The following is a 12,552-nucleotide window of genomic DNA, read 5'->3' as shown; positions in this document are numbered from 1 at the left end:
TATTTTATTTGTACTCAGTCCAGTCTGTTCAACACAAATCTCCATACTGAGTGGGATAGTATTTTATGAGTACTCAGTCCAGCTTGTTCTACACAAATCTCCATTCTTTGTGAGATAGTATTTTATTAGTACTCAGTCCAGCTTGTTCTACACAAATCTCCATTCTGAGTGTGATAGTATGTTATTGGTACTCAGTCCAGCTTGTTTTACACAAATCTCCATACTGAGTGTGATAGTATTTTATTAGTACTCAGTCCAGCTTGTTTTACACAAATCTCCATGCTGAGTGTGATAGTATTTAATGGTACTCAGCATAGTTTGGTTCTCCTTACTGAGTATGATAGTATTTTATTAGTACTTGGGCCAGCATGTTCTACACAAATCTCCATACTGTGTGATAGTATTTTATGAGTACTCAGTTCAGTTTGTTCTACACAAATCTCCTTACTGAGTTTGATGGAATTTTATTAGTACTTGGTCCAGCATGTTCTACACAAATCTCCATACTGAGTGTGATAGTATGTTATTGGTACTCAGTCCAGCTTGTTCAACACAAATCTCCATTCTTTGTGAGATAGTATTTTATTACTACTCAGTCCAGCTTGTTCTACACAAATTTCCATTCTGAGTGTGATAGTATGTTTTTGATACTCAGTCCAGCTTGTTCTACACAAATCTCCATACTGAGTGTAAAATTATTTTATTAGTACTCAGTCCAGCTTGTTCTACACAAATTTCCATACTGAGTGTAAAAGTATTTTATTAGTACTCAGTCCAGCTTGTTCTACACAAATTTCCATTCTGGGTGTGATAGTATTTTATTAGTACTTGGTCCAGCTTGTTTTACACAAATCTCCATACTGAGTGTAAAAGTATTTTATTAGTACTCAGTCCAGCTTGTTCTACACAAATTTCCATTCTGAGTGTGATAGTATGTTTTTGGTACTCAGTCCAGCTTGTTCTACACAAATCTCCATACTGAGTGTAAAATTATTTTATTAGTACTCAGTCCAGCTTGTACTACACAAATCTCCATACTGAGTGTGATAGTATGTTATTGGTACTCAGCACAGTTTGTTCTACACAAATCTCTGTACTGTGTGAGATAGTATTTGATTAGTCCAGCCTGCTATATTCTGTAATGTGTTTGTGTTGATGGTTATTTTGTATTTCCTTCTGTTTCAAAGTTTCTTTCATGTCTTGATTTTGTTTATTCCAATCTTATCTGAAAGCATGGACTAGGAAACTTAGGCTGTCATTCCATTTTATAATTGACTTTGAAAGTTTAGGACCTAGATCACTGGTCTTGTTATTTTAGGGGGTCTGTTTGTAACTGTCTTGTAAGTACATAGTATATTATTTGGGAGGTTGAAAGAATTGCCAATTACTTCTTTGATTCTAATTTAAAGCAAAGGAGTATGTTGAATATCACAAGTTTCTTTAAAAATAATCAAGTGAACCAAGGTCATTGTGGTATCAAAAGAATATAATCCAGGGACAAATACCAGACATGGAAAACAGACATACACAACAAAAAACATGAAGTAACTAAAATCATACATACAAAGTAACAAAAGCAAATGAGCAACTTGGACTCCACTAAAAACTGGGAGCATCCCCTGCTTTTCTACAAACACCTGCCGTGTTCCTCATAAAAAGTCAAGTTTGGGGTAGATGAAAGAGGTAAGGAAAACTATGACATGTTGAATAAATCATTTTTCATTGTGCAGATGGATACACCATAACGATGCACGAGTACATGAAGAGGACCATAAAACTTCTGTAGTGATGACTTCAATCTTGTAGCAACATAATCCTGTTCCAGAAGCCTATATGTTAGAATTCTAGTGTGATACAAAAATTCTGCATAGTTACGGCAAGCTCTTGTATAACATATGAGTTGTGATATGAACACTCCATACGCAGGTGCTGATGGGATGTTGCCACAGATGAAAGGAAAGTTGACAATACTGAATGAAAAGTCATCACGTTTGTCGTAAAGTTTGGTCAGTAGTTTTCTTTACCATCAATTTCTTAGTGTAGGTCAAGATATGAGGCTGACTTCACAGCTTCTGTAGTATCCTTTATCTCAAGTTCTTTGGGGTAGATGCGATGTATCAAATCCCCGAAATTAGGATTGTTTAAAGATATTACGTCATCTATATAGCGGAAACTGAGATTAAAGGATCTAGCTAAACCATATTCTTTTTTTCAGATCGGATCAGCTATAAAATCAGCCTCATAAGAGTGAAGGAATAGGTCAGCAAGTATAGGAGCACAATTTGTTCCCATTGGAATGCTGACTGTTTGTTGAAAAATGCATTCACCACACTGGACAAATATGTTTTCAATTAATAATACCAGCATTTTGTAAACATCTTCTGCTGTATTTTTGGAAGATAATTTGGAATTATTTTTTACAAAGTGTGAGGAATTTCTGCCAAGAACTATATATTCGTATCTAACAATCTAAAGTTTAATTTTTTTGTATTGGTATGACATACAATAATCATAAATAAATCTGTCATCTTCTATTAAATAGGAAGTAAGTGACATTTGTAGAGTTGCTAAAGTACATGCTGATACTTCATGTAACTTTGTTGAATGTGATCCTAACATGCCACCTTTGGGTACCAGAGTTCGCAGGGGACCAGACTGGAAATGGGGTAACCAGGATTGTGACATGCCAGGAACTGTTGTTTCTCATACCAAAGATGGTAACAATTTTAATAATCTTAGCAAATGTTATTTGGTGTTTAAAAGGTAAAAGTTTATTTGATTTAAATTACACAAGGAAACATATCCAACACATTATTTTTGAAGCATATCCAAATTTAGTTGATTTACCATCTGTTTTAACTTACATGTATTTATTTTTTAAAGCCAAGGTTATAGAGTATCTTAAACAATTTCAACTGTAGCAAGAACTATCTTAGTCTGCAGTTATTGAACCCTTTATAACAAAATTGTTTTATAGGTTATATATGGGTAGAATGGGATCATGGTTTGGCATTTAGGTACAGATATGGAAGGGAGACCTCTTATGATGTTGTTACATCAGAAGATCCTAGGATACCTGATGCTGAGCTTATTTCAGTAGGCTGTGTTGTTACCAGAGGTATCTGACATTAGTTGATAGGGTGGGCAGGTGCCCTGATGCTTAGCTGATTTCAGTAGGCTTTCACCAGAGGAATTTCAACATCAGGGGATAGGGTGGGTAGGTGCCTTGATGCTACGCTGACTTCAGTAGGCTGTCACCAGACGAATCAGACATTAAGGGATAGGGTGGGTAGGTGCCCTGAAGCTGAGCTGATTTCAGTAGGCTGTCACCAGAGGTATCTGACATAAGGGGATAGGGTGGGTAGGGGTTGAGCTGATATGATGAAAGTGGAAGAGTGTGAATAAGTAGTTCATGATAGTATGATTTCTGATAATAACTTTATTTAAATATACCAGGTCACTTGAATATCTGCCGTGACAAATGCCAAATGACAACCAGGCAAATATAACAAAGTAATCATAGAGAAAAAGGTTTGATAACTCCTGAAACTTGAAGATTGCAAAATATAAACAAAGTTTATTTAATTTCAATATCAAAACAAACTTAGCATGGCTGGTTTGTTATAATTTTGAAATTAAATAAACTGATATTTTGCAATAATTAGCTATCACTCCTTATGGAACTTATGATAAAATAAGTTAAAATCAGCATCTTAGAAATATTTCAACTTTTTAGTACAGTATGGCTGGTCATAAATGCAAACTGTATTCTTTTATTTGAACATAAACATTTTTTTATATGATTAATTCTTTATGTATTTGTATAATTAGCTTGTATTTGAAGGAAAAGGATGGAATCCAAGTAATACTGAAGATGGTGGACCAGGAAAGACTGGGGCAGTATATAAGGTTGATGATGACGGAACTTTGATGGTTTGTAGCAGTTTATACTTCCTTAACTAGTGTAACTGTAACCCTGGTTAAACAGGAAGAGCAGGCAAGAAACCTGAGGACAAGTCGTCATCCAAATATCTAAATATTCCCTATAATAATGGTTGAGATATCAGTGAACAAAATTTGTATCCAACTGAAGGACATAAGTTAAACAGTATATCCCCCTCTTCTACATAGCAAAGGTATAATAATCCCATATGAATTAATGGACTGGAATCCATTAGAAGTTAAATGTTAGGGAATGATCCTATTTTTTAAACAAGTGTGCAAAATATAAATAACATGGTTTTGGCCAATTTACATTATTTATTAACCTCTTCGTGGTTTTAGGATGTAAAATGCCACATTTCAATTACTTGTTATTGCAGTACTCAGTAAGTGTGTCTAGATAATAAACAGTATGTGTGTCTAGATGATGTATGTGTAATATTTGTTGACAGGTAAGATGGTCCAATGGGAAGTGTGGAAGCTACAGATTTTGTGCTGGTAGTTCAGGAGAAATCAAATTATGGTAATTCAAGTAGTATCTATATGGTCATATTAGGGTAGAAGTTGTAATGTTTATTATATTTTTTATCTGAAATGTGAATTTTCAAAACAGGGCACATGTGCAGATTACCAATACTATACAGGTAAGTGTATTGGTTATTTGAAGGATCTGTCACCAAAGCCAGTTGAGCATGAGGTCAGGGGAATTAACTCTGTATGCTTGGCTCTAGTGACTCGGGATATGTGTGTAGGTTAAGACTTTTTTACTCATATATGGCAAAGTAACTACAAATAAAGTTTTAACAATTTAATAATAACAATAGCCAAAAGTAGCCAGAATATAAAATGCACTATTAAGATTGTCACAGTTTCTGGTTCTGTAATATTAACTTTCAAATTTAACAATGTCCAAATTCACTAAATTCAAATTTGAATTAATTTTGATAAAGTCCAGAAGTTAATTATGAGATAATAATTGAGTGAAAGAGGAAAATCACTTGTCACTCTTATTAAGCGATTGAACAATAATAATTAAAAGAGAGTAACTTTAAGCCATCTGTGACATTTGACATATTAATCTCAGGTCTTATTCCTTAATTGCTTACAGAAATAATATAGACAAGAATGAAATTGATTCATAAAATTTCTACAAAAATGTTAAAAATTTGTGCAATGAGTTTTGCACATATGACAGATCCTGTCTTAAGGCCTAGTGAACGACAATTGGTGTTTGTTTATAAAATGATTTAATTATTTCCTCAATCACCTAATAGGGTTGTTGAACAAAGTGGAAAATGTCTTTTGAAATTCAAAAAGATACTAGAATTGAGTTACTAATATCTCTGCAAAATTTATATATTTAATTGTGCTGTAGTCTGTGAAATGGTCTTTATACACTTGGTTTGTGTCATAAAGTGTAATGAAATTAACACAGTGTTTCTTACCACAAAGGAGGGTTTGATTGATTTTGGGGTATGTAATCCCAACATAATCAACATCTGGGTTGAGTCCTTTTAAATTTCATGTCAGATTCATTGACCCCATTCATTTTGTGTCAGAAACAGAATATGCTTTGTCAAGTGATGTATTAGTGGTATCCATATATACTCCAACAGTTCAGGCTTCTGTAGCCATGGAATATTTCATTGTGCATTTTGCAATATTTTTTTTAATCTAAGTGCATTTCAATTAAGTTTAAATGATGTTTTATTCTTGTTGAATTGTAACCAAAAATTGGAAGATATTATTCGCATATTTTTGGTTTTTTATGTAGTAAATCATATCCAGACTTTTATTAACTTTTATCTTTGACAATAGAGTTTGTAAATATTGCATGTCAGTTATCATCAGACTATTTTAGCACATTTTCAGTTGACTTTATTAATGGCAAGACCCACTAAGATGGAACACTTCTCATGAAATCTATACTTTTTTTCTGCTGGTTTTAAAAAATAGCTACATATTGAATGAAAAATTAATGTTGGCAATTGTGTAGTCTGGAATTTAGGGTGCACACACTCTTTTATTTCAGGAGCTTACATACTAGAAGATGTAAAGTTATATTGTGATTGCTTGTAATTTGTAGACTTAACTATCACTGAATCCCAAAGGTTACATGAATGAATATTTGTTGTAGTGACCCTTGCCACCAGAGGGAATTATTAGAAGCAACTGGTGGACTGCCAAGTTATAATGATGAAATAGACCCAGCATCTGATGGACTACCAAGTAATGATGATGAAATAGACAAAAAAGTGGCAGAAATGAACAGAAAAAATGCATTGATTTCTAAAATACCATCAAAAATAGAAGACAAATCTCCCGAGAAAAGACCCCGGGAAAAAACCTCAGAAACAACAGGTGATGAAATTATTATACTTAATTCTGATAAATGCAATAGTATTATAATTTAAGGTAGTTCATACCTTATATTTTTAGTATTTAGATTTTTCTTGTTTTTCTAAGAGATACCCTTGAATGAACATACTCTTGAAGTTCAAAGTAAGAAACTTAGCTTAACAACCTTAATTTTGAGATAATGAATTCTATAGGGAATTTCCACTGTTTTGCAAACTATTAAAAAAAGCTTGTGTATAAAATTTCTTATAAATTTATGTAAAGAACACTTCAGTGACATTGTTTTATATTTAAAAAAGAAAATTGGAGGTCACCAAACTCTTGTGATATCAAAAAACTAAAACTCCCATTACATTTCTGAAGAACATTTTTCTGCCAAATATATCCCCTTTGAAAGAATTTTCCCGCCAATTATCCCCTGCTTGAATGACGTCGTTTTAAAATTATTGTTTATAATTTTACTATATAAATTTTTATGTCATAATTTATTTTAGAATAATTAAAACTATTATTTTTACATTATTTTAAATACTATCAGTTATTTAAAATATATATTTCTGTATGATTTTACCTGATGGCAGAAAAGAATGCTCTGTGTTTTTATGCCACTGCAAAAATGTGGTGGTCTTATAATGGTATAGTTCAGTCACTTGTCAGCTCACCTGAAGGTTCATATGAACTATAGTCATCACTCAATCCTAAATTATTTTGATTATACTGATCTGGAAACAAACATGGCTATCATGTCTATCTGTAGAACACAGGAGTTAAATAAATTATTTCAATTTATATCACAAAAACTATGAGGACAAAGAAAAATACAGGTGACTTTCTGTCTATGGCTTGAAAAACTGAACATATATCTCCATAGGTTTGTAGGATGACTCCTTGTTAGAACTACTGTTCTTGATAGTAAAACAAAGGATCTGGAAATTTGGAAAACCCTAACAAATAAATAGAAAATGAATAAATGTTCCTCATAAAGCCTACAAGTCTCAATTAAAGATGACTCATTATCAATACTATTGTCCTTGAAAGACCCAAAATGACAGTTTTTGTAGAATGAAGCATATAACATGAAAAATATAACAAGTAAAAAGAATCTTTCAATTGATAAAATGACATTTAGGTCTACAAAAGTCTCTGATGGGTCTAATTTGTAGACTCCATTTTAGAGTTATTGCCCTTGAAAGGTGAGTGTTTTTTTGCGTCTCGAAAATTATAACAGCTAGATATTGATGATTTTTATGTTAAGGTCTACAAAACTCCATGTCATGGTTATTGTCCTTAAAAGGTGAAAATACTGTTGTATGATCATTAAGAAAGGACATACACAAGTCACAAATGATAATTGGCTGGGCTTTGTAAATAGAAATTAAGCAGTTTGGCTGTTGTGCTTGATCAGATGATTTGGCCACATTTTTTTAGTGAGCTTTTTGTGTGTGTCCTTTCAGTTTATTTCCAAGTGGTCTCTAGGTGAAAGTTTTTTGTTAAACTTTGTACAATCATTATGAATAGTTGGTTGACCCTACCCTGGTGGTCCAAATATTAAACCTCCAATAAATATTTGAAACAACAATTGATGGACATGTTTTGTTTATATATATATAGTCTGGATATTCTTCTATGAAAAGTTGAAAAAATTATTATGATTGTAAATGCTGACCTACATAAGGAATGTATGAATGACAAGGGTCATTGGTCACCATTTTTGTTTTTGTTTAACCTGGTTCCAGTGCAAAGGTTTAATTCTTGGTCATATGTGCACTTAGTATCTTATTTTAGTGAGAAATGTCTCCTTTGTAACATAGCAGACCATTAATCAGTTCTGTTTACTTTGTTGAAGGTTGAAAATCAATATTGAAATATGAATCTGTAAATAATTTTGAATGCAAACACAGATTTTTGGAGTCTACAGTAAATCACAATGGAAATATGTCAGTAAACACTTCTTGATGTGACCTTGATGATTTAAGATTCACACCCACAGACCCCTGTTCACTGTTACAAAAAAATCCTAATTTGTGATTGCAACAGAAATAGGTTAAAACGCTAGTCTTCAAAATATGGATAAAGCTTGGTTTATTTATAGTTTTATGCTGATGCTGGATAAAGCCTGGTTTATTTATAGTTTTATGCTGATGCTGGATAAAGCTTGCTTTATTTATAGTTTTATGCTGATGCTGGATAAAGCCTGGTTTATTTATAGTTTTATGCTGATGCTGGACAAAGCCTGGTTTATTTATAGTTTTATGCTGATGCTGGACAAAGCTTGGTTTATTTATAGTTTCATGCTGATGCTGGATAAAGCTTGGTTTATTTATAGTTTCATGCTGATGCTGGATAAAGCCTGGTTTATTTATAGTTTCATGCTGATGCTGGATAAAGCCTGGTTTAATTATAGTTTTATGCTGATGCTGGATAAAGCTTGCTTTATTTATAGTTTTATGCTGATGCTGGATAAAGCCTGGTTTATTTATAGTTTTATGCTGATGCTGGATAAAGCTTGCTTTATTTATAGTTTTATGCTGATGCTGGATAAAGCCTGGTTTATTTATAGTTTTATGCTGATGCTGGATAAAGCCTGGTTTATTTATAGTTTTATGCTGATGCTGGATAAAGCTTGCTTTATTTATAGTTTTATGCTGATGCTGGATAAAGCCTGGTTTACTTATAGTTTTATGCTGATGCTGGATAAAGCCTGGTTTAATTATAGTTTTATGCTGATGCTGGATAAAGCCTGGTTTATTTATAGTTTTATGCTGATGCTGGATAAAGCCTGGTTTATTTATAGTTTTATGCTGATGCTGATTTGAAGGTTTAATAATAATATACCAATTAATTATGATTTACAGCAGCACCCCATTTTCTATAACTGCAAATGAAATTCATATTGCGTAATATTATCATGATGTCCTTTGGTGTCTGGACATTACATTGTGTATTGTGTACGCTGGGATTGACTTAAAAGGGTATATCACAATAGAAAGGCTGGGATTGATTTTGGGGGTTATATCACAGTAGAAAGGCTGGGATTGATTTTGGGGATTATATCACAATAGAAAGACTGGGATTGACTTTGGGGGTTGGTAAACCATTTAGAAATAAAGAAGCCAAAATGGCCTAAAACAGGAATTATGCTAATAACCATAGTAAAAGTGAATGGAACTCTTTGATATTGTACCACAAGGTGCCATATTCTCGAGAGTGGGGCGTGGTTAGTGAGCTCACAGTTTTTCTAGTTTATTCCTTTTTTTTGAATTATGTAAGGTAGGGTACATGTTTTTCTGTAATTTCTGAGTGATATTATGAATGTTTTACAGACATTATAGAGAGCCCTGGAGAGGGAGTGTGGCAACGTAAAGATGGTTATGGAGGTTGGAAATCATACTGTTCTGAACATAACAGTAAATTAGAGACTGTCTACTGTAAACATCCTAAAGGAACAACAGTTCTCTCTGAAGGAAAATCTTCGTATGCTTTTAATTAGTACATTTATTTATGAATAAAAGTTAAAAGAATATCAATCTATAACCTAAAAATATATTTTTTATGAATAGATCTGATAAGCATAGAGTTGTTCATTAATTACAGTCAATGAAATGATATTAAAAATGAGAGATATCATAAAATAGCAGGGTATTACTTGAACCTAGATTATTTCAAGCTTTTATTGCTCTCCATTAAAAGGACATGCAAAATTTACCAAAACATACAACCATCAAATACAATGATTCACATATCATCAAATATCAGCTATAATTTGAACATTTTATTATCTCTAACATCTTATATTCTTGTTCATTATACCTCCACTCAACTAGTTGGTGGTATATTGAAATCACAGTGTCTGTCATATTGTTGGTGGTATATTGGTATCACCACCTCCGTCTGTCATGCTGTTGGTGGTATATTGGAATCACCTTGTCCGTCTGTCAAACTGTCGGTAGTATATTGGTATTACCTCATACTGTCTGTGGTATATTGATATCACTTCGTCTGTCTGTCATACTGTCGGTGGTATATTGGCATCACCTCGTCCATTTGTCATACTGTTGGTGGTATATTGGTATCACCTCGTCCATCTGCCATACTGTCGGTGGTATATTGGTATCACCTCGTCTGTCGGTCATACTGTCGGTATATTGATATCACCTTGTCTGTCTGTCATACTGTTGCTGGTATATTGATATCACCTCGTCCCTCTGTCATACTGTCTGTGGTATATTGGTATCACCTCATCCGTTTGTCATCCATCGGTAGTATATTGGTATAACCTTGTCCATCTGTCTATGCAATGATCTTGATTCCAAATGGATGAGTTGATTTTAAAATGTGGTATATTGCTTTATATAGATTGGGAATACATTATAAGCATTTTTGGCAGCTGTCCAATATCAACTTCCTGTTCCATGAGACTTTCCCTTTTTTCATTATATAGAAAAGCTTGGGTATACCTGGAACAATTACAGTACCACTTCATATTATACATGTTCTTATGAAACTTTTATTCAAAATGCCATTGAGTAGAAGTTGAATTTAGTACTGCTTTAAACTTTTTTCAGTTTTATTACTTTGACCTATGCTCACTTTCAGGTATAGAATATTATTTCCTAAATTAAAACAAGTGAATATGAAAACAAAAGAGATGATAGATATTCGTAGAGTTCTGTGTAAGTATTAAAGTACAAACACTTTATACACAACTTGTCCGTTTTAACCATGTATAATATATAGATATGGTACTACATATAGCATTATTATCAGAGATGATAAAGGATGAATATTTCACTAACTTGTAGATCTCTACCCAACTTAAAACAAGATTTTTCAGATATGATTTGTATGTTGTATGTTGTCATTTTTTTTGTGTGTGTCAGAAATTCACTGCTATCAGTTCCATCAGTGTCTATAGATCCACATCCTTTATGGTATTTATACATTTGTTGATAATTATATTTCAGCTCCATCCTGAGATTAGATCAGATGTCATTTGTTAATTCATTAATGACAAATTAAAAAAAACTTACGGAATCAGCACTAAATGTAATGGTAGAAAACCTTACAGAATCAGCACTAAATATAATGGTAGAAAACCGTACGGAATCAGCACTAAATGTAATGGTAGACATAACATAGACATTACTTCATCAACCTAATGAATAAAATGATTTTGTTTTTTTTTTGTTTTTTTTTTATAAATACCCCTTGTATTGCCTGTCAGTCTGTACACATAATCTTATATTACAGTTTTCTCTGCAACTACTGATCAGAGATACTTTTAAAATATTTAATGAAAGTTTTATATAGGAATGCCATACTGTGGCATTCAGAGTGAAACAACATCAACTTCCTGGCTGTCTGTCTGTTTATATTTGGACCATATGGTTACTTAGCAGCAGGGGTATCCTTTAGCGAGCTTTGTTAACTGTTTTTCAAGTCTAAATTTATTTAATTAAATATGTTCATTGATTAAAAATGTTACTGAATTATATATATATATGCATCAGTAAGTAAGTGTTAATGAGTTGTATAAGTGCATATCAGTAAGAAAGTGTTAATGAGTTGTATATGTGCATATCAGTAAGAAAGTGTTAATGAGTTGTATATGTGTATATCAGTATGAAAGTGTTAATGAGTTGTATATGTATATATCAGTATGAAAGTGTTAATGAGTTGTATGTGTGTATACCAGTAAGAAAGTGTTAATGAGTTGTATATGAGTATACCAGTAAGAAAGTGTTAATAAGTTGTATTTGTGTAAGTCAGTAAGAAAGTGTTAATGAGTTGTCTCTGTGTAAGTCAGAAAATGTAATGGGTTGTGGATATGTATAAATAAGAAAATGTTTATGGAATTTACATGGATACCAGACTATATATTTATGTGCATTTGTTGTGCCGTGTTTATGTTTTGTTATGCATTATTAATGAATTTGTGCTTGGAATGTGTAATCAACATGTTTATGGAATATTTATTCTGATTATGAATACAAATAGTTCTTTTACTAAATACATTTGTGCAATGTATGATCAGTGTCTTTTTTTCTGTTTTAACAAAGGAGTCAGAAATATCTGGTCTTTGTATGTCTTGTTTCGTTATCACTTTCAGTTTATTTTATGTTGCTGGATGTATATAGAGGCAACTGTTTCATTATACCTGTGAATGATTTTGTTTTGGGGCCAGCTGGAGCCTGACCAGTGGTGTGAGGGTGTCCTTGTCATTCATATTGAAGACCCGTGCGTGGCCTTGAG

General features: G+C 32.6%; 1 protein-coding gene across 6 annotated transcripts in view; it reads left to right on the top strand.

Annotated features, from left to right (window-relative positions):
* LOC148623129 (uncharacterized) overlaps nt 1-12,327 on the top strand; it is a 38,999-nt gene extending 26,672 nt beyond the window's left edge. For all 6 annotated transcript variants that reach the window (XM_088573665.1, XM_088573667.1, XM_088573668.1 and 3 more), the window contains 8 exons: nt 2,543-2,717; nt 2,978-3,118; nt 3,845-3,933; nt 4,395-4,465; nt 6,080-6,303; nt 9,624-9,774; nt 10,897-10,973; nt 11,265-12,327. In XM_088573665.1, the coding sequence (XP_088429791.1) occupies nt 2,543-2,717; nt 2,978-3,118; nt 3,845-3,933; nt 4,395-4,465; nt 6,080-6,303; nt 9,624-9,774; nt 10,897-10,973; nt 11,265-11,275 (939 nt within the window). In that variant the 3' untranslated portion in view covers nt 11,276-12,327. The remainder of the gene's footprint in view (nt 1-2,542; nt 2,718-2,977; nt 3,119-3,844; nt 3,934-4,394; nt 4,466-6,079; nt 6,304-9,623; nt 9,775-10,896; nt 10,974-11,264) is intronic.
* Nucleotides 12,328-12,552: the final 225 nt, after the last annotated feature.

Source organism: Perna viridis, chromosome 3 (genome assembly GCF_037379345.1).
Source record: "Perna viridis isolate PV_CMFRI_1.1 ecotype Kerala chromosome 3, ASM3737934v1, whole genome shotgun sequence".
Classification (NCBI taxonomy): Eukaryota; Metazoa; Mollusca; class Bivalvia; order Mytilida; family Mytilidae; genus Perna; species Perna viridis.
This window is presented reverse-complemented; position numbering and strand designations above follow the sequence as displayed.